The sequence below is a fragment of the Tachypleus tridentatus genome, chromosome 6 (assembly GCF_004210375.1).
Source record: "Tachypleus tridentatus isolate NWPU-2018 chromosome 6, ASM421037v1, whole genome shotgun sequence".
Classification (NCBI taxonomy): domain Eukaryota; kingdom Metazoa; phylum Arthropoda; class Merostomata; order Xiphosura; family Limulidae; genus Tachypleus; species Tachypleus tridentatus.
The window spans coordinates 163,843,804-163,867,510 of record NC_134830.1 but is presented as its reverse complement, the minus strand read 5'-3'; the positions used below and the strand labels follow the sequence as shown (position 1 = coordinate 163,867,510).

Sequence of the window (23,707 nt, the reverse complement as noted above, 5' to 3'; positions counted from 1 at the left end):
TGCATTGCTGTTCCGAGCGGTTGTTTTTGTACTCAACGCGTGTTAAATGCGCATTTACACGAAACCTCAGGAACAAAGCGAAGTTGTTGACGTATTTTTTGTATTTGAAAAGACAGTTTATCTATCGGTGAAATTTTATATCCACTTAGTGGGAGCTGTGTCTTATTGTATGCATATATTTGCTCACTGTCGTGAATTTAAAAAGCCAACATAAAAGATAATTAAGACTTAAGTTTAAAACCCACAAGCAGAGATTGCAACAAAAGTAAGTAAACAAGAACGGAAATCTACCACTGACAGTTTGTGTTTGCTCAAGTAACAAATCCTTATTATGACTCACTTATAAAATTATTGCATGTGATATCTACTACAGTGTGGGATCACATAGGGATTTAAAAAGAACAACTGAGAATCCTTTTAAATTTAAGTCGACTTTAATTTTTTCGTGCTATGAAGTTTTTCTAAGTCCTTCATGTTCCCGCATAAAAAATATATTGGACTTTCTGAGCGAGTGCGTTAGTTGTAAACCACAACTTGTACCTTTTATTATGCTCTAATAGGAAACTGACAATTAAAAGGTTGTCGATTTTAGTGTAGCACATCGTTACTTAAGTCTGCTGTCTCTATATGGGTTTCCTTCAGTTTATTTCAGGAAATGTTTAACAGTTGACGATTACCATAGTAGATTTTCCTACTTGGACTGTGGTGGTAATTTTTTTCTGTTGTTTTTTTATAGTTAGTTGAAATTGTTAATGTTCATTCAGTATTTATTACCATTGCACATAACACTACTTCAACTATTGATGTTCATTAATTTGAGTTATGTTTATCATTCACTCTGTGCTGACACAATCTTGGCCTTCAAGATGGCCGGTCCTTTTAGTACAACTTTTTGCATCTTGTTTGTTATAATTACGCACTCGAATATGTATTTTGTTATTCGAATTTATTCAAAATAAATAAAAATACAGAATAGTGTGGTTATTGGGTGGAAGAAAAGGCCGATACAGTAATAAACTTTTTCCTTTTTTTTTTTAAAGACACGTAACCTTCAGCTAAACGCACATGCACGTCCGGAGCTTAACATTTATTCTAGACAAGTGGACATCAAAAACTTTAAGATTAAACAAATTATTCGTTTAAACAGAGTAAAAAGGGAATTGTAAAGAAATACTAAAACAAGTTGAACCAAAATGCAGAATTATATTTTCCAGTCTACAACTAGGAACTCTTAAACAAAACCAACGGTAAACAAACAAAGCTGAAACTAGTGTTTACATTAGTTTTATTTGTAAAGATGTAACTACACTAATAATAATAATTTCCAAAACTACAAGAAAAGCAAGTAGTGACCAGTTGCATCGAAGGAAACTATACATTAAGGTCGTTTCACAATGTTTTCTGCTTCAACGACACCCAAGTGGTGGCGCCACTAACGCAATCAATGTATTACCTATAATCATCGTATAAGGTCTTACCATTTCAACCAAGGCGCAGACTTGTTCCTTGTTGTCCGTTTTCTTGAGTATAGCGTTCAGGAGAAGAGGATATTTGGTCAGACGCTGCATAGGTTTTATCAAGAGGTCAGACAGCTGTAATCGATCGCATTCTTTTTTCGTCTCACACCACTGAAAGGTCAAAAGTCACTTTAAATACCCTTAAAAGATTGTTCAGTCACTGAATAACTGTTTTATGCTATCGACTTGGTTAAAGTGCTCTTATATAATTATTAAAGCTTTATTTAAAAAAAAACAACAACAATTATTTCGCCCTCTGTTGGTCAAAAATACAGCTTCATTCTATCTTTACATCACCTGTTGAGGGCAACGTCTAATCAATTCTTATCTTATACATCAAATACGATTTATTTTGGAATACAAGATAACGTTTTGACCAACTATTCTTTGCCAGATTTATAAACAAGATCTACTTTAGGTCGGTGTTTGTTATAATGAGACCGAAACGTTTACAAAATATTTCGTTACTAGTTTCCAGTAACAAGAACAAGATGGCATCTCGACAGAATATTTTGGGGGCCAAACGCCCCTGTCGCCGAGTCCTTTACCTTCAGTCAGCTGGGCATTTAACTTCCAAACCCTCTCTCGAAACGCTGGTTTTCTTTTATTAATTATTTAATGTTACATAACGCTATGCTGGCGAAGCATTCGTTGCATATCAGTGTTTGGCGCGATCACAACATTGTATAAAATGTTAATGGATCAATCGCCCGTTGCCAACATCACGTGTTACGTACTATATTAAAGTCTACAACGCTTTGGGTTTCTGTAATAACTATTTGATTTGTAATAGTGAAGGCACATAGAAACAAACAAATTTGTAAATCACCTGAAAAAAAAAATATATATAAAACCCTGATGATTTTAAGAGATGGACCCGTCGCCAGCACGAGCATTGTATACTATTTCTTTTGTGAGATTTCTTAAATCACAAAATAGGATTTCTCACTATTGAAACTTTTGGTAATAGTTTTTAGATAATTATAAAACTGATTGAATTTTCCTCTCTTCTGCTTTCTTTTTAAAAACATTTCATGACTGGTTTTTAATGTTAACTTTCAGGTTTTAACGGAACTGTATCAAAGAGTTTTTGTTTTATTCTATGCATGACTTAACTTTTTTTAAAAAAAAAAAGGACAAATTATTAAACGTAAATTCTTTTTTCAGATAATTGAGACACACATCAATCTGATAATTTAGAAACTTACGGCGACGTAGGCCTTGAAAAACTCGTTCTCCTGGTGCCTCTTTTTGACGTATTCAACACGAAAGCTGAGTTCGGTGCAGTATTGGGTATACGGTTGGAAAAGATTGACACACTATACAAGAAATAGACATCACAAAGTTAGACACGTGGTAAATTCGTGCCACGTGATTTCAATGTTAAATGTTCTGCTTGTTGCAAATAAATAATAGGGATTAATTTAACCTTCTCATAACTTTATTCTTGTTCATTAAATGAATTCTATTATAAACTTTTAGATAGTTACATAACTTTTAACAGTATTAACGTGGAAGTACACTGACTCCTGCATAACACTGTGTAACAAATTTTTTACTTTTTCTTGTTCCGGGGCAGAAAGTGTTACTGCCCAGTTGCTTATGCCTAAAGTAAATGGAAAAGACCTATTTTTCTCTTCAAACTTTGCTTTTGTGACCTGGGAACATATAATGAAAACATGATGGGAGACTATATTTGGAGGCTGATACGTGAAAGTGATTTACATTACAGTCGCAAATATCGATAAACTACCCACTTCTAAACATTTTTGTATAACTTTAGTGTAAATACATGTAAATCTTGATTCATATGTTGTTTTATTCAGACCTGATGCAAATGAAAATGTGCAAATTTGCTTGTTTTTACATAGAAAATAGGTTAATTTCTAAATTGCATTATACAGGTCACAAATGCAAAGTTTGAAGGGAATAATGGCCATTTTCTGTATTTTTACAACATAAGCAATTAAGAAATAACACATACTATCCAGAAACAATATTTGTGTTACATAGTGTAATAAACATTAGTCTAGGTGCTTATTTCAGCTAGACCTCGGAATTTTAATTTTTGTTTATACATTACATACAAATGACATGTTTCAAATAGAGCATATTTAGTTGCTGTATTCTTTCTAGCAATATATTTTTGTAACTTGTAGGTAGTTAGAATTTGTAAAAAAAAAATCTACAAATGCTATACTGCAAAGACTGTGGACAAAAACAGACAAACTTGTAAAAATCCATCTTTCATGAGAACGGGGTTCAATGGTCTTTTAGTAGTTCTGCTGGCGTTTAACATGGGGAGAATGTGGTTGATCCAGAGCTTATGGTTAGATGTGTACACATCTTGAATGTTGCTAAACACCTTATCGATGTCAACCTGAAAGTTCCAAACACATCTACCTACATCAAAGACGTATTCCACGTGGTTGTTTATAAAAACAATTACCCTAACTATTTCTATAATGCACTTACAATGTTATAATATCTTAGTTTCTTACCCTGTTTTAGTGTGGTTAATGTTACGGGTCTCAAACTCGGTTTTATAGTCACGTCAGTGTAATTTCAAACGAAATATATCTTAAGTTACTTTTTGAATACCTCTCTAAATCCTCGTAAGGTCAAAAATTAAAAATGGAAGGAGGTGAAGCTGATGTCACTCGTTTGCATTTTTCTTCTACGGCGCCAGATGCACTTAATGTAATTTCATTTTTGTAAATTGTGTATTGGCTATGAAAATAATTATTCCACTGAGGCTAAAGTTTCATTTTGTGTTGGTAACAAGGAATGTAAATTAATTTTGGAAATTATCCCAGAGTAGATCGAGTTACTTCTCATCTGTTCAAGTTTCTAGATTCAACGAATCAGTTTTATAACGGGATCTTCGTTAACGACATGTTTGCAACACACATTATGAAATATACTTACTTCGTTAAGTATTCCTATAGACTGGAGGATTCGTAAACTGGTTAGGTAGAGCTGAAAACAAGCAGAGAAACATTATAATAAGTTATATAATTAAATGTTTGGACTATTTTAAGTTAGCTGTTATAACAGTTAGTACACAATAAATGTATTGCGTATTCTGAAAATGTTTCCACTAAAGCCAAGAAAATTTACAAAATGGTGGAAAACTGAGTTTCATATGTGTATTTATTTTTTACTAAAAATAATTCTAGAATGAATCAAATATGCGAGTTTTTGTTTTTATGAGCTGATCTATCCTTACCAGTTACTGTGTTTGTAAACATAAGACAGTTTACACGTTATACTAGTTTTAATAAAATTTTACTGTAAGATCGAACCGAATACAGTTTCCAGTAAAAACAGATCAATAACAATGTGGTTAGACCAGTGGTTCTTCACCTTTTTCATCGTCTTACCCCCTGAGACTCTCCAGGGTATTACTGTGACCTCTATAATAATTTTTGTAATGGTGAACTTTGCATAAAGGTAGAATAAAACAAAACTATATAAAGATCCTAATTTATTTAAAATGTTACAAGTGCTAAACAAATGTAAAATCCATGGACTTACTGAACATCATACAAAACCGACTTATCCACTCAGTGTGAGGGTTGATATGATGTATATAGATATGAGAAAATATACTAAATATGATGGAAACTTTGATATATAAATTTTAAGTTCGATGTTTTAGTATTATATAGTTAAAAATTTAGGCAATTCAAAACGTTGTAATATATGAACATTTTTACTCAAAATTAGGTGGTTGCACAACAAGCATCTTGACGTGGTTCAACTGCCGCACTTCAGAGTGTTTCTCATTGGTGGGCAGTTACAGACACTTGCCACAAAAACTACAAACTGCTCCGTGATTTCCCCAATAATTCCCAAACCTTCTGTGACCCCCGAGAAACTTCAAACGACCCCGAGGTTAAGAACCACTGGTTTAGACAAAGGTCGTAGGTTACAGATACGAGAAAGCAGTCTTTTAAACTAGGTACAAGTATTTTAGAAAGTAACGCGCAGATGGCGCCACAGCTATTCACTTGAAAATGAAAAGAATCCTGTGCGATATAAAGAAACAATAGGAAAATATTATTATTATCGACTAAAAATTACTTTTCAAACATAAAAAGGCATTTCAGTAAAATATATTAAATTACAAAACGTTACACACGCATCTCAACATGTTTTTTTATACTTAAAAATACAAATGAAAACTTACTTCAATAATTATTCTCAATCTTTTAATGAAAAATATTTCTGTCTCAATAAGCTCCCAGATGGCGTTTTGTTGGGCCTTCATTCTTTCGCTTAGATCCTAATAATAATAATAATAATAATACACGTAAAGAGTTAATTTTAAGGTAATGCTATTTACAGAAAATTAATCCGTAATTGAAAAAAAAAATAAATCTGCATTTTAAAACAATTAGTTTTATTTAATAATTAGATATTCTCATGTGTTCCATTTTCGCGATCATGTTCACATCAGAAAAAATCGAACTTTAAACTACATCAACAAATCCGAAAATTTCACAGAAACTTCAGAAGCAAGTTTCTCAAAACAATCGCAGGTTATAGGTTAAAATTATTTTTAAGTACGTTTATTTTAAGCTTTAAAATTTACCGAGCAATTAACGAAATCAGTTATATAAACTTCAATTGAATACATTAAGTGTTCGGAAATGGAGGCGAGTGTTAGTGTGTGTTTTTCTCGCAGCAAAGCCACATCAGGCTATCTGCTGAACCCACTGCGGGGAATCGAACCCCTGATTTTAGCGTTGTAAATCCGTAGACTTACTGCTGTACCCTTTTCCGATGTTAGATCAGGAGGATGATACGTTTCCTACCATTTTAATAAGACTTCGAAATTTAAGATTTTAACAATGCCTTAAACTAACCTTTGTACTTAAAACTCCAACAATAATTCGACTTGGGGCTGTAATAATGATAATTGACAATAAAATCTCTAACAATTTGGAATCGTAACACACTGTCAACACAGTGTTGAGGAATGGACACTAGCTTTACCTCTGTAGCTGTAATAGTTACTTCATTACTTGATTTAAATATATGTATTATTGTAGAATATCACACGTTTACATTTTCACAATATTTAAAAGAAAGACGTCATGGTTCCTACAACCATTATACTTCCTTCGCCCGAAACGAACATTGAGAATATAATACAATCTTTCCACGAACCTGTACACCGACTACTACATCTTTCCAGCTGTGTTCGAGTTTGTAAATGTCCTTTTGTGAGAGTTCAAAGGTCAGAAGTCCTTGCTGTACGATGTCGCACTGGTCTAACAGCTCCATCAGAAAATCTGTCACAATTTTCTCCTGACACAATAATATCACAGACATGTCATTTTTAAAAAATTAGTATGTACTGGGGGAATTAGGACATTTTGATGACGAAATTAGAGAAAAATTTGTTTGTTTTATGAATTTCGCACAAAGCTACTCGAGGGCTGTCTGTGCTAGCCGTCCCTAATTTAGCAGTGTAAGACTAGAGAGAAGGCAGCTAGTCATCACCACCCACCGCCAACTCTTGGGCTGCTCTTATCAACGAATAGTGGGATTGACCGTCACATTATAACGTCCCCACAGCTGAAAGGGCGAGCATGTTTGGTGCGACGGAGATTCGAAACTGCGATCCTCGGATTACGAGTCAAACGCCTTAGCCCACCTGGCCGCGCCGGGCTCATTGGCTGAAATAATTCTTTTTTATATTATTATTTGGAGAATAAATGCCGTTTTTTTTTTCTATAATTTTACTGTAAAAATCACAGATGTTTTTCGTATTGGTAACTTGTCATAAAATAACCCAAGGTTGTTACAGAGAAATATTCATATAGACGCTTTGATATTTGCTACGTTTAAAACAAACAAACATAAACAAATAACTTTTATTATAAAGAATGAAGAAAAGTATCGAGCCTGTTCATTAAAAACTACATATTTTACTTATGTTGAATATAACCAGCTCAAATGAAAATGATTTATTTTTGCAACCATGTTTGCGTTTAAGTTGTATGTGCATGTTAATTTTTAGCAGCGGCACAACGGTTTATATAATAGCTCCGAGTTTGTTTGTTTTAGTGTTGTTGTTGTTGTTGTTTTTTTCTTTCAAGTACAAACTTTCAGCTTATATTGCTTTATCTCTTGGCCGATTGGAGACCAACTTACAATTGTCAATGTATTTGGCATTCTAACATTTTTTTAATTTACACGTAATAAAAAAACTGTTTTTTTAAATTTGTTATTAACACGTAATTAAAAAGTTTGCTTTTTAAATCGTATGTTACTGGTTTTTGTATTGGCATTTATTATAACTAAAAATAATTGTTTTTGTGGGTGGTACGAGTCTTTTTGATATAGGTTATTTAAACCGCAACTTTTACTCGATATTTCATAAAAAAAATATGTTTTTCGTATCGCTTATGGGCCATTAATTGGGGGGTCGTTCAAAAATTAAAGAAATGCCACCCGAAATCGTATTAAACAACTTTTGTGCTTAATTAATATATAATTGTCATTACTTCAAAAGTCTTGTTTTGGCTACAAATGGTGAAATGGATTTTCCTATGCCCATCTGTTATAATTTTTTATAGAAAGTCTCGGCCCGGCATGGCCAGGTGGTTAAGGCACTCTACTCATAATCTGAGGATCGCGGGTTCGAATCCCCGTCACACCAAACATACCCTTTCAGCCGTGGGGGCGTCCTAATGTGACGGTCAATCTCACCTTTCGTTGGTAAAAGAGTAGCCCAAGAGTTGGCGGTGGGTGGTGATGACTAGCTGTCTTCCCTCTCGTCTCACACTGCTAAATTAGGGACGGCTAGCGCAGATAGCTCTCGTGTAGCTTTGCGCGAAATTAAAAAAGAAAAACACAAACTAGACAGTCTAGTGGATAATATTCTTTTATCTAACCAATATTTTAACACTAATTACCGCTATTATTATTTCTTTTACAAAAATGGTTACAGTCTTTGACAATCGTCATAGATGGTAGGTCTACACATACAAACTCACACTGACACGTCATGAATAGTGTTATTGTTCTTGATGACGAAAAACCCACCTGAAATAAAAATGTATCTCAGAACGGCTGGTATGGTTATTAACAATTTTACAGTAAAAGTGTTAATAACCATACCAGCCGTTCTAAGATAGATACTATAGTATCTATCTATATAAACTTACAGTTTTGGATGTGTTGAAAAATATACCAGATTTTTTGCTGTGAGTCGAGCGACCTCTGGAAGGTTTGAAAGAAGACTCTAGAGTTGTTGTTGTGAGGCGAGCTTGGCTGGTGTCACTCATGTCATCCGTCTTACGTCCTCCATTTTTAATCTGTAAAAGCCAACAAGATTTAAGTATTCAATTAACTGCCTTTGTTTATAATCTCAAAAAAGTTCCATATCTACATACCTAACCTTTTCCCTCCGCGTTAAAAAATAATCCTTTCTATGTAATGACATCAAACGATCTATCAGTCATAGTTAGAAAGAGCAAGCTTAGGATGTGCGTTAGAGTGGAACATCCTTTGTTATACAGATTAGTCAGAGAATTACCTGCAGAGAGTTAAGAAAGAATTGGCCAATCTTTTATCTTTATGTAGTCGTATGGAAAGTACTCGCATCCTGTAACCTGGTGGACGTTTTGAAAAGACAAAGAAGAGGAAATAAAACTAACAGTTTTTATTCTCAGTTCAATGTGCTTCTCCCCCTTGAAAGTTACATTAGCACCTGCTACACGAGTCAGCCCGGCATCTTCGCTGTAGATCCAAAACAAAAAAAGTAATTTCGGAATGGTTTGGGTTGTTTTGATGAGACAAGGAAAAATACATCTGGTACTATTTTTCAGGTCTGTGTCGCTGGACTTGACCCCAGACCACGAGTCAGTCAACAAGTAATTGTAAAGTAAAACAATGTAGCGATAAAACACTCTTGAGATGTTCTAGATGTGATTATAAATGTGACAATTTGAGTGTAGCGATTAAGTTAAACCACGGGTCGAGGTCGGATGAGGGAAGAAATCCGGAGATGTCCAAATGATTTGACGTACCAGTTAGTTCTAGTTTGTTACTGTACTGATAGAAAAACAAATAAAAGGGAAACAAGAAATCATTAGTTTCAGTATTGTGTGAAATTAACGCCACTCTAAGTCCAAAGATTCAATGTTCAAGTTGAAACGAGTGCATAACGTATTAGAAGATGACTTCCTTAGCGATTCTCAAGTCAAAAATGGCATTTCTACAATCAAGAGTAAATATAAGAGGAATGGTATAATGCTCAGTATGGTATCAACATTGTGTAATTCATGGAGATTTCATCATATCATATTTTCGTTAACTGTTTTGTGTGCATGTTTGTTTTTGTCGTTCTTTGAGGTCTGCCAAGTTTCTTTAATCGAGATATATCGAAACAACCCCAAATCGCTGGAATGACTCCTCTGTTAACCATTCTAGGCTCAGTACTAAGAGATGTTAGGCAGCTCGTGTGGCAAGTATTTAAAATAAGTTAAATGTTAAGCTATAAATCAAAGTTAACGGGAAGAGATTGAGGTGAATATTTATGGGACGGAGGATGATAATATTAATAAATCCAAAGTTCAACTTCTGTTCGAGAGCAAAAGCGATAAAGCTCCTGGTCACTATCCAATTAGCCGATAGACAACGCCCTGTATGCCCAGGTGGGTTAAGGCGTTCGACTCGTAATCTGAGGGTCGGAGGTTCGAATTCCCGTGGCACCAAACATGCTCGTCCTTTCAGCCGTGGGGACGTTATAACGTAACGGTCAATCGCACTATTCGTTGGTAAAAGAGTAGCCCAAGAATTGGCAGTGGGTGGTGATGACTAGCTGCCTTCCTTCTAGTCTTACACTGCTAATTGAGGGACGGCTAGCACAGATAGCCCTCGAGTAGCTTTGTGCGAAATTCAAAAACAAACAAACAAATTCGAATAATTGCACGTGTTTTTCGGAAAAATAAACTTCTTTCCAAGCACTGCAGATGTCATATACTTTATGAAAACCGCAAGGGCTGTAGTATTTCAAAATACAACATAACCAACGTACCATCAACCAGAACGGCAGATGATCTGTGGCCTTAAGACTAAAAGTCATAATTAAAAATATTCGTTTTTCTGTATTTTTTTTAATTTTCGTGTGAGTTTAGTCAGGGCTTATCCTCGCTAGCCGTCTCTAATGTTGAGCTGTTATACTAGAAGACCATCAACCGCCAACTCTTGGGCTACTTTTATCTGACTAAATTATAGGATTAAAAGGTAAATGAAAGCTGAATTAAAATAATATGATAATTCAAAGTTTGTGAAAACGGTCTGCACTCGACAAGAATGAAACTGTGGCAAAATCCCAAATTATGTGGATTTGAGAGTGACGAATGGTGATGAACAATGTTCACCTGGTGTAGATATTGTACGTATTGTACATGAAAAGTGAAACTCTTAATTACGAAAATAGTGGACAATGGTGGACGATACCGTCCTAAGAAAGGTTATTATTTGGCGAAAGTGATTGCTAAATAAAAGCAAACAAATATTCTAACGAACACAATCATTGAAATTTGTGGATTAATTTCTTATCTTTATAATATGTGCAACAAATTTAAACACGTTGTTTAGGAACACACAGCGGTTTTATTTTACAACAAATTTAAGCACGTTGTTTAGGAACACACAGCGGTTTTATTGCCCTGAAACGGAGCAAATGACGTTTTTTTTTTTTTTTTAAGAACAGTTCACGTGACTTAGTTGTTGGATAACACGAGCTCATAAAATTCATCACGTGATACTACCCTAGTGCCATGGAGTGTTCTATCGTTACAACTTACCTCACAGAGTGTTTTAAAGTATTTATTTATTTATAGCCACTGAAACAATTAGAGGTAAATTACGTTTCAGACAACGACCCACCGCCATCTCTTGGGCTACTGTTTTTTTTGTTGTTGTTTTTTTACCAACGAATAGTGGGATTGAGCGTTACATTATAATGCCCTCACGGCTGAAAGGGGCGAGCATGTTTGGTGTGATGGGGATTCGAACCCGCGATCCTCAGATTATAAATCGAGTGTCCTAATCACCTGGCCATGCTGGGCCTGGTAACAGTGATACAAGCATTCAAAAAGAAAGAAAAAAATGGAGTTTTTGACCCTTGTTAATTTAACAATTTAATGGTAGAGGGAAGACAGTTATTCATAACCACCCACCGCCAACTCTTGGGCTACTCTTTTACCACCGAATAGTGGAATTAATTGACCGTAACATTATAACGCCCCACGGTTGAAAAGAGCGAGCATGTTTGGTGTAAAAGGGATTCGAACTCGCGACCTTTAGATTACGAGTCGAGTGCCTTAACTACCTGGCCATTTAGTATACAAGAACGACATCAACTAACTCCATAGGTGTTTTGTATTAAACACAAACGACTAAATAAATAAAAACTCACTTCACAAAACATCCTTGGTTTATCTTGTCTATTACAGCCTCCACAACGTGTTCCGCCGTAGACACTTTTAATACCACCCTCTTGAGCAATGACAGTGGCGTGTACTTTACCTTTTGCTGTGAAAGAAGTAAAAAGGAAAAAAAAACAATATTTCATTGTAAAAACACTGATAAGAGAACGTTATAAAAACTCAATAGTCTCTTTGGCTCGTGAACCACATATTGTTTCTTTGCGCCGTTTAGCATTCAAGTTTTAAAAATTGTCAAACTTACGCGAAGTAGATCATTCTCTGGTCTCGAGAGATTTAAGCTCCCACAACCATTCTCGTTGTCAAGAAAACAAGCTAACGACAATTGTACTACTTTAATACGTAGTGTTGCTAAACAGTAGGTAGACAATTGCCTATACTGTTCCTTCGCCCACAACTGACATTTAAACTCTTTTGTTGTTTGTTTTTTACTACCATTCTAAGTTACCAGAAGTACCGCTGAACCACTAAAAGGACGGGAGAAGAGGCTTTAGAACTTTACAATTACTTATCACAACCAGGTCGTTTATGTATAAGGAAGGTGGAAAATTTGTTTTACAGAATCTTAGAACAGAGATTCTCAGTAGGAGTTTAGCAAGGTGCTTTAGAACTGGGGGGTTCGTATCTCATCACAGTCGACACGATACGTTATCCATTTGTACAAGTTTTACCAACGGTTTGTTACAAAGTTCCACAATCTTGTCTGTAATTTATTATCAATATTACTAACATTGTCTTATGTAAGTACTTCATACTTTACAATGGTTTTCAAATTCTCAGGCTTGATCAACAAAATGGCGGCTAGCAAGAGTAGTAAAATACAAAAGTTAATATATGTTTTTTTATTGTTAATTTATGAATCATAAATTTATAGCAAAAAATACTTTATCAAAAATTCTTTTTTGTCTGTACAAAAGATTTACAATGTTTACTAAAAGCTTGCCAAATGTTGTAAAGATATATTTATTGTTGTATCGTTATATATGTTGTATGTTATCACGACTTCACGCCAGGTCTTTACTTAGAACACAGATTCTCAATTTGGGTTCGGTAAAGATCTTTTGAGGGTGCTATAACACACAGATTCACAAACCAAGGTTGAAACAGAGGTTTCCTAGAGGCTTCAGTAAATCCAAAACTGTTATCTCTGTTATATCATTCATTTTGCTAAATAGTATAGCGTTGCATATCTGGATATGCTACACGTCCAAGGTTCCTGTTTTAAGAATACATTAACGTCATTTACGGACATTCTGTTTGTTTTCGTTTGTGCGTACTGACGACAGAGAAGAATTTTCCATAAACCCACATACTGTACAATTTACATACTCCAGGAATATCATGGCTCGGCATGACTAGCTGGTTAGAGCGCTCGAATCGTAATCTGAGGGTCGCGGGTTCGAATCCCCGTCATGCCAAACATGCTCTCCCTTTCAGCCGTCAATCCCACTATTCGTTGATAAGAGTAGCTCAAGAGTTGGCGGTGGGTGGTGATGACTAGCTGCTTTTCCTCTAGTCTTACACTGCTAACTTAGAGACGGCTAACGCAGATAGCCCTCGAATAGCTTTGTTTTTGAATTTCTCGCATGAAAACAAAACCCAGAATATTACGAAAGTTAAAAGAGCACTTCCATTCCTGATTTACAGATAGATAAATTGTGAAATTATTACAGAAGAACAGTGCTTCTACGAAACTTCTAATATTTCAGAGAAAATATGACCCACTTTAGCTTTGATTTCGTTTATCTTTGAAATGCCAGTTTGGAATATAATTATGTTTACTTTATACACCTCTTTCGTTGCCATGACAACAAATACACTGCTGGCCAAAATCTTAAGGCCAATGAACGTAAAGAAAAAATGTGCATTTTGCGTTGTTAGTCTCAACCACTTATTTGAGTAGAGCTTCGAAAGATGACAATAAGAAAAGGGAAAAATAAAATAAACTTTTTAGCATTTAATAGGAAAATGTGAACACTATGAAATTAGTCTAAATACTAGCTGGTCAAAGTTTAAGACCGTACCAAAATGAAGTCCTAAACTCACTACTGAGATCTCTTGTTGGGCATTTCCTACCCTGTTTAGACGGTATACGGTTGTTGCAAGTGATGACAAGAAAGATGAGGGAAAAAAAAGCTTTTAAAGTTAGAAATATTACACTTGTTCAGCTCTGTAATTTAAAACCTGTTTCCATACGTATTATTACCCTCCATCACACCAGCTGGAAGCGATTTGTTTTGGTTGTTGTTTTTAAATAAAACTGAAAACAAATTATGGGTTTAATCTATTTTGCGGGCTTATGTAAAGCGCGTTTGTTGGACGAATACCAACCAGTAATAAAATGTTGAACTTTAAGAGACAAACGTTACTCGGTGGACTAAACAGATAGTCCGATGTGACTTTGCTATAACATACAAATATTATATTCTAAGATTTATTCGATACTCACAACTCAGCCTTTGAAATCAGCCATCTTTGGAAAAGTAAAAATCGGTTAGAAATTATCGTATTTAATGTTATAATAAAAACTGTTCCGTTTTAAATTCAATGAATTCCAAAACTATTCATTTTCTTTCGTTCCCTCAATCTACCTTTTCAAAGTAATCTTTGTAAATAGCCCCCCCAGCGGATTAGCGGTATGTTTACGGACTAATAACGCTAAAAACCGGGTTTTCATACCCGTGGTGGGCAGAGCACAGATAGCCCATTGTGTAACTTTGTGCTTAATTCAAAATAACTAAAGATAATAACCAACTAACTCTGTAAATAATTTTTTAAAAGTATAAACACTTACAAATGGACACACAAACATTTGTCAAATAACGGTTTGGATTACAACGTTGCTTTTCTCAGCATTTAAAAAAAATTATAACTGACAAACCGATGGACCGATTTTCCAAACCTAGCATGCACTTTTGCCCATTCCTCGTGGAAAGGGGATATGGAGGTCAACATTAGGATGCGACTCTTTGTTTCCATCTTTGCAACGGGATAGCTTTCTGGATTAATTGCATTTGTCATCAAATTTGAAATGTACCCTGGAGGTTCCTCCGGAAAATTACGTGGGCGACGGTTGTCATCTAATCCCCTTATGTCTTTCTCTTATGTTTAACGAGGGCGTTAGTTGGTAATTTTTAAGGTTGCGAATAATCTTTTAAAGAAAACTAACCTCGTATACGAAGATGTTTTCCACCAAAGAGAAAGCAATCTCCATCTGCCGGAAGAGGTGTGTTGGAGGAGTCCAGGAAGGCCGAGACATTCTGTGCATCGAGCTCAAGGCCTCGTTTTGCCAAAAGGTCCTTAACCACTTCTCTGTATAAGATATAAATCTGTATCGATACGACTTTTAAAAATGTGTAATTTTTCGATATTTCCACAAGGTGTCACTTTTCAACATTTTATTCTCTTGCTCACTTTATCTATATTTAAAATCGTAAGTTTTGATGGTGTGTGTGTGTGCTGTCGTAACGTAAAAAATTATTTAAACAGTTCTCTGTAAACATTACAAAATGCGTTTGTTCGTTCATTTCAACCGAGAGAAAATTTACAGTACAAAATTTTGAAACCTAACAGCGATCTTAATCGAGAAGATAAATCCAGGCTCTGCGTGGCCAGGTGGGTTAAGGCGTTTGACTTGTCATCTGAGGGTCGCGGGTTCGAATCCTAGTCGCACCAAACATGCTCGCCCCTTTCAGCCGTAGAGCATTATAATGTGACGTTCAATTCTACTCTTCGTTGGTAAAAGAGTAGCCAAAGAGTTGGCGGTGAGCATGTTTAGTGACCAGAAAATTCAAACCCGCGACCCTCGGATTACGAGTCGAGTGCCATAACCAGGAGTTTATCTAATAGAGTTTGCACGTTTGAATAGTTCTGTACAAATACTGAGTTTGTGATTGTGGGGCTGTATATGCTTTCGTTAAAATACAGTTGTGCATTTGCTGTAGTTTGTTTTGCGTGTTTTGATACATTTATCCATGTTATACAGGCATATTCTATGACTGGTCTGAAAAGTGTATATTGATTTGCTTGTTTTGTCCGATTTTTTAAAATAATATGACGATTGTTTTGTGCGAATTTATTTTAACTCTTCACTTACTACAATATAAAATTATATTTCGTTTAATAGTGGTTATATATTGTATGTTGCAGTTGTTGGGTTTGGGAGACTCTTCCAGGTTGTAATATCATTTACGAACTGTGGGCAAAAAAGTGGTTTGGATCTTTGAGAGGCCACTCGCTGACACACATGATAAAGAAGGAGGGTTAAGAGCTCCTCCTTGAGGAGCACCTGCCTCCAGAATGCAGCACTCGGAGTAGGTGCTCTCAACATTAACTCTGATGCTCCCATCTCCCAATAAGTTAGAAACCCAGCGAATAATTTCACGAACTACTTTAAATTGATAAATTAACTTCCACCTTTCCCGTTAATGGGAACTGGGACTTTTGCGCGTAAGACTTACAAAACCTATTTATGTTCCCAAACCTTTTGAAAATAAATCGCTATAAAATGGATTAATTATATTATGAAGCAAAAATTTTAATCTTGAGATACGAGGAAAAAAGTGAAAGACATACCGTTTTATTTTTATCAGATATAAACAAAGAAATAGTTGACACACTAATGCGATTTTAAATTATACAAAAATCCAATGTTCATCACTTAAAATGGTCTACAAATGATTATTTACTTTACTGTTGTAAGCACAATTCTACGTAGTGTGGCTTCTCCATTGTATTCGTTGCAAGTATCGAAACTCGCTCTATAGCGGTAAACGCCTTCAAACTTAGAGTACTGTTTAATGGTTATATAAGGCCTTAGACGCCTAGCCTAAATTTTTCTTATGTTACCAGATCCTATCCCACACAGTCTGAATCACTAGCTGTAATAACATTGTTGCACTAGTTTTCAAATTAAATGTTCCTCCCATTATTAAACTTTTCTAACATTTTGTCTTTATTGTTGTAGTGAAATAAATAATTAATACATCTGTTTATTGCTGTCGATAGTTTATTTCATAATTATCAGAAATATATTTATAATAGATATATCAGATAAAAAAATTTTATAATTTTATCTTGACTTTTCTAAAATCTCAATTTGTATTTTGATTAATCTTAAGTTATGGAGAAGTTAATGACGTGTAAAATAAAAGCGTTTATAAATCCTAAAGCTTTTATTAAACAGTTTAGAAAACATAAACGTTCTAGGATGAAACGATCCTTATATGGCCAACTTTCTCTGTAACACATGTTCAACTATATTGTACACTATGTGAGATGCATTTTTTGTACAAAGTATTTGAAGATAAGGGACATTTATAGGTGGCGATTGGTGGCACGTCAAAAATGTATTTGAGAATTGTTCTTTAATATTCCTGCTTGTTAAACTATAAAATGTCATTTCAAATATATTACAGGACAGAGATATTAGGTTATTTACATAAGCTCGTTTCAACAAATTATTAACCACTATATTTATCATTCAACTCAGCAATTATCGCTCATAAATTGAGCTTCATATTTATCACAAGTAATTAAACAAACTTTTTGTAGCTGTAAAATGATGTAAGGATGGCAGTAACAATAAAAATGCAAGATTAAAATTTAATATTACATTGTAAAATGCACGAGTAAAAATTTATGTACGAGGTCAGTCAATTCGACCGACCTCGTAGCAAAATTTTGTAATAATCAAAGCAGGTTTTAACCTAACTTGATTTGCTTGTACGTAAGTTATAGACTCTACTTTACACTACATTGATGACTATCCTGACATGACCATGCTCTTATGATAAACTGCATACCAACAATCAGGAATATATAACTTCTAACTGCATTAATATAAAAGTATCCATTTTACAGTGTGACGTTAAATTTTAATATTGACAGTTATGTAGAGACGATTTATGTATCACTTTTTACAATAAAGGCATGTTTTCAAATTTTAATATATAGTTCCATTGACAACTTTTAAATAACGTAATGATAATATACCATACCGCAAACACACTCCACTGATAGCTGGTATTGTCTCGATTGTAGGTTCATCAAGCATTTCTGAGGAGACTGTGAAATTATCGAGTTTTGCCGTCTACAGGTAAAGAGATAATTACGTTTAATTGACATTAAACAGAACAAAAGTTGATTTTTGTTTCGTGTAAAAATAAAATTTATACTTGCCAAATAAAACATGAAAAAATTAAATCTAAAGAAAATATTTTATGTAAAAAACACACGTAAAACACACTACATAAGACGGTTAAAGAATAATTTGAATTTATAATATCTCAGCCATGACAATCCAAAACCTGTTCTAAGTTAATGTTTAAACAAATCAGGCATCTAATAATTGATCCAGTGACGTGAAATACAAATGGCATCACTCATTGTAATATTGTAAATGAATATTTGGTAGAGGAGACTTGACGTTTATACAGTTTACAGCATTTTTTATAAGTTCAAAAGGATTGTTCAAGAACAACAAGAATGTCTGATAAAAAATCAATATGCCAAAACAGTTTCCAGTAGTTGAAGTCACTTGAGAGAATCCGATGAGTTTTTCCAATATATTTCCATAGGGCAGAAGTTTAGTGGACCTTTAATTCTCCATTCCTTCAGTCTCTTTTCTTTTATAAACTTTGACGCCGTATATCCGGGTGTTATTATCACTTAGGCTTAAGTCATGGCCAAAAATGGACATAAGTGTAGTCCCTATTATTTGTGATGACGAAAATCTCTCTTCAAGTAAAAACGTATTCTCAAGATGGCTGGTGTGGCTACTAAAACTTTAATTAACATAAAATACAGAACAACGTTTGGGCCTTCTTAGATCGTTGTTTTGTACTTTATTTTATTAGTTTTAATACCCATACCATTCGTCTTGAGAATACATGATCCCTATTCTGTTTAGCATTAAAGCTACCCTTCCAAATAATACAAAAGTTGGAACATATCGCATCATCTTGAGATCAGTTCTTTAAAACAAAATGTGGCCAATTTTCTCCACTTGGTAATGCACAGATTACTCTCTCTAGTTAGCCAAGCACCGATTAATAGCTTCAAGGTGGCTCTTCTGTAAAAAAACAATCTAAACAATATTGGCACCTTAGAAGGCTATCCGTTTTATGGACTGCTGTGGGCATAATAATGCACCTCACTAACCAACTGTCATAAAACACATGCCTCTTCTGACCATCTGTAGCATGTTGCGGTTTCCAGTTGTGGCTGAACATCTTATTCCGTCACAAATCAGAAATCCTATGATTTCAACGAGACAGAATCGACAAACACTGGCCATCTGTTTCGTTGAGAATGGTGATCTGTCTTGACCAGATGTCCAAGTAGCTGTACCATTGTTTTGGAAGTTGTTCCATATCCCGCTAACGACACTTTAAGCACTCGTAGAAATTTTGCAACAACCGTTTGTGTTGAATAGGCTTCCACTCTTCTGATAATTCATCTCATGAATGGAACATCCAAATGTCTTCATTGGCATCTAGCCATGGTTCATAAACAATGTGAACCACTTTAAACACTGCGATTCAATCAATACAAAGTGACAAAACTTTACACCACTACTATATATCACAAAGGGAGCTACTTGTGTAGATAGCCCTCGTGTAGCTTTGCACGAAATTCTAAACAATCCAAATCTCTTGTAGAAGTTTCATTTCACCTCACACGGGCATTCTGGTTTTAGCTTCAACTCCCTTACGTTTTGAAAGACTTCGAGTGAAAACACTTTATCGTTGGGTCGTTTATTCGTGGAACAATGACCTGATAATGCGCGTTTTTTTGTTTTTGTTTTTTGCAACCGAATTCTGGGCACTTTCACAATAGTAAATTGAAAGTACGCAAGTCATTTATTTCTTCTGTGTGTGTGTGTGGAAAGGTACAAAACCTTCTATAAAAGAGTGCACACTCACGTGTCGGATCATGCCAGATTTTTTGTTCTTTTCTTCCAGTTTTGTTTCTTTTCTTCTCTAATATCAGACTGTTCTTTGATCCGGGACTTTTGTTGTTTATTTATTTATTTATTTTTATATTTTTAAATTGGGTTTAAAACTCAGTAATTAGTGTTTTTCCTGCCAGTGCAACCAGTTTGATAAATTGTGGGCGACTGATTTTTCACAAAACCATTAAGCTTATGTTACCATTTGTTGGCTAAGTTGTATTTAAAAAAAAAAAACGAACTTCGCTTAAGCAGTCAGGTCAAAAGTTCATTTCTTTGCAAGTATATTAGTATTTACTGTGAACATTGAAAGCAATATGTTTTACAGTCCCTGGTGGCTCAAGAATAAGTTAGATTAATAGCGTTAAAAATCGAGTTTCGATATCCCCACTTGGCAGAGTGCAGATGGTCCTTGTGTAGTTTCGCGCTTAACAAAATTTTATAGATTGTTGAATAAAACAAGGGCTGGTAATAGCGATGTCCAGAAAAAAATATTGATTTTATCATTATTAATCAACAAGAAGAAATAAACTTTTTTTCTCTCAAGTTTCAATCTTTAACTTGTAAAATCGGACAGGTCCTTGATGCGAAGCTGTTTAAGCTTTTACAGTTTGTGTTAAGACTTGGTAAATAGTATTTTTCTTGCTAACACAGATAATCTGATAAACTTACTATGCTAGAGAAATTGCACACTACTGATGGATAATATAAACCTACTGTTTTTCAAACAAAACCAATGTAAAAGTACTCGTGTTTTTTTAGCGATAACTTATAGGGCTTCAACAAACACGCACTAGCCAAGAGCTGTCCACAGACAAAACAAACCTTTCTCGAATGTCGACCACACTGCATAAAGCTAACATTCAAATGAAGTTTAACAACTGTCTTTACAACGACGAAATCCGAGGTTCGATTCCTCGTAATGGACAGAGGAACGCGGATAACCACTTCGCTAATTTTTGTAGTGTTTGGGCTCCTGCCGTATTTTAAACCAAGCATTTTCTGTATCACATCAAATGACAGTAAATGTACTCAAAGCTACTTACTACAGGCTCGTTCACGATTGGCCAGCAAACCAAGGAAATCAACCAATACTGTCAAAAGAAACCCGCCATTTTGGAATCTTTCACATCATTGTTAATGTTTACCTTATCTGCATTTTATGCGTGTAAACAATTTTTATGATGGAGCGAATTTTGTACTTTTTTTTTGTAAAATGTTTCCTTTGTTATTGTGTACACCTTTCTAGTTGACTTCTTTATGATTCAAAATAATAAAATTTTAAGGACGTGACCTTGAAGTTGACTTTAATAACCTAGCCATTTCTAAATTATATCCTAAATAATCTAGTATTAATTTAACGTGCGATCAAAATTATCTATATAAATGTAATAGTTCTGTGTGCTGTCTATGTAATTAATTCGCAGGGTATGGAGGTCCATGAGGGGGGAACATACAAATTGGAAATTTTGCATTTTGTGATTTTTCTTTTGTTTTCTACAATTACATACAAATAAAGCAAGTTTTCGTGTCTTAATAGTTTAAATATTTATGATGAAATATCCTGACGTGAATTATTTTACATAGAAGTAGGCCTAAGTGAATATTTGCCCACCATTTTTGAGTTGTTGTTCATATTAAGTTCAGTGGTGGTGATTTTAGACTTCTCCGGACAGTCGATTTGGGTTAAGCTTTTACTTCTTTGGGTCTGGAAAAAACAATAAAATATATATATATACACACAAAAAATCATGGAACATAAAAAAGTAAAACTTCCAATACAGCGACATCTACAACATTTGATTAATAATGGTAAAGTAATATATGACTATTATAATTGGTTTTACTAATTTTTAGAGACTAATTACACTCGTGAATAAGATCATACGAAGCTGAGAACATTAATTTATTTCTATTGAATTATTGGACCCCTACACGAAATTGAAAGACCTTATTTTTTAAAACAAAAATATGGTATTAATAAACAATTAAAACTACTCAAATATCTTAGGGATAGTTTACGTTTACATTAAATTACATCTTGAACATTCTCGACCTATCTTCGGGCATGATAGTGTAGAAAATGTTAAGAAAGAAATATAATTAACTGACCACGTTTGCCATATCCTGGACCTGGCGTGACCAGGGGTCATGGGTTCGAATCTCCGTCCCACCACACATCTCCTCCCTTTTAACTGGGAGGGGAGCTTATAACGTGACGGTCAATCGTTGGTAAAAAGAATACCCCAAAAGTAGTTTTCTAAGTATTTTATTCTATGCTGTGCATTGATCTGGTTACATACATGGGCCGTCGCGCCAAACATGTTCGCCCTTCCAGCCGTGGGGGCGTTATAATGTGACGGTCAATCCCACTATTCGTTGGTAAAAGAGTAGCCCAAGAGTTGGAGGTGGATGGTGATGACTAGCTGCCTTCCCTCTAGTCTTACACTGCTAAATTAGGGACGGCTAGCACAGATAGCCCTCGAGTAGCTTTGTGCGAAATTCAAAACCAAACAAACAAACATACATGGGACGTACAGTTTTTATGTTCTAAAATAACCTCTCATGAATTTGCACAATTTCCGTCCAGGGTACGGATACTCCAGCTAATTTATCAATATTTTTTATGCTTAGATAATTTATCGTGTACAAATCATAGTATTTAGGGAAAATCGTCCATACAGCTTAATAAACAATTTTTTTTTTAAATATAAAATATCTGAAAACTGAATAGCTCCACGTGATAAGATTTAACGCCTTTTAAAACGTATTACAACAAATATTACTGGTAAGTTTCACCAGTACGGTTTTTAGCTGTAGCTTACAAGCATCATGTACCTGCCACGAGTTGCTGAGAAACGTGAGATATACCCGAGATTTGAATTGTGAGCACTTTTCTGGCTTTAAGGCAGTATTTGATCAGCAAGAAACCATGAGCAGTGGTACAAGTTGAATTTGCCTGACCTTAGTTTATCGGTTGAAACAATCTTCGCAACAACAAACAAGTCAAACGTTTATGTGGTGCAAACTGGCATCATTTGACCAATATGGCAACCATACAACTCGAATTCAAACGAAAAAGAAACATGGTATTCCTCAAGTTAATAACATGATAACGACCTTATCTTTCGGTTGAGTGGCCTACATACGATAATACAATTCCAGTTATGTTGTGTTTTTGTCAAATCCCCGAACACCTTAACATCGGATATCCTTAGGTTACCATTTTACTTACTTATTACATAATTAATTTTCCAGTGCGCCTTAAGAGGCGACGACAAGTTACGATAAGTCGTATTTGACATGTAACGTAGTGCCAAGTTGTCTCATTTACAACGAAATTTAATTGATAACATTACGCATTACAACCACACCAATATCTTAGTTCTTTACAGTAATTCATTATGTACTAGGAACTGGCACTTTATTAACGCATTATTGACTAACATATTACCTTGTACTTATACTTGTACAAAGCAATCTAGTACCTTAATACAGTCGACATACAGTTAAGCATAAAAATGCCATATCGGCTACTGTCCCCACTTACAGTGGCACAGCGGTATCCTGCGGACTTACAACGCAAGAAACCGAGTTTCGATACCCATGATGAACAGACCACAGATAGCCCGCTGTGTAGCTTTGTGTTTAACTACAAATAAAAAAACTTTTATTTATTTTTTGTAATAGACAAAAATATTACACAACGCTACAACACACAGACATTACAAAGAAACGTTAAACAATTTAGGATTTATTTTATCAGT

The 23,707-nt window shown here is 34.7% G+C and overlaps 1 protein-coding gene across 12 annotated transcripts in view; it reads right to left on the bottom strand.

Moving 5' to 3' along the window:
* The window catches only part of LOC143254334 (pleckstrin homology domain-containing family G member 5-like), a 92,024-nt gene that overhangs the window by 23,432 nt on the left and 44,885 nt on the right, over positions 1-23,707 (bottom strand). For 7 of the 12 annotated variants that reach the window (XM_076509348.1, XM_076509345.1, XM_076509347.1 and 4 more), the window contains exons 3-13: positions 21,556-21,648; positions 17,989-18,080; positions 15,159-15,301; positions 11,962-12,077; positions 8,699-8,848; positions 6,693-6,833; positions 5,710-5,805; positions 4,446-4,496; positions 3,748-3,897; positions 2,726-2,836; positions 1,479-1,628 (exon numbers count right to left, since the gene is read on the bottom strand). In XM_076509348.1, coding sequence (XP_076365463.1) covers positions 1,479-1,628; positions 2,726-2,836; positions 3,748-3,897; positions 4,446-4,496; positions 5,710-5,805; positions 6,693-6,833; positions 8,699-8,848; positions 11,962-12,077; positions 15,159-15,301; positions 17,989-18,080; positions 21,556-21,576 — 1,221 coding nt within the window. In that variant the 5' untranslated portion in view covers positions 21,577-21,648. The remainder of the gene's footprint in view (positions 1-1,478; positions 1,629-2,725; positions 2,837-3,747; positions 3,898-4,445; positions 4,497-5,709; positions 5,806-6,692; positions 6,834-8,698; positions 8,849-11,961; positions 12,078-15,158; positions 15,302-17,988; positions 18,081-21,555; positions 21,649-23,707) is intronic. The other 5 variants (XM_076509349.1, XM_076509353.1, XM_076509357.1 and 2 more) reach the window with 4 other exon arrangements.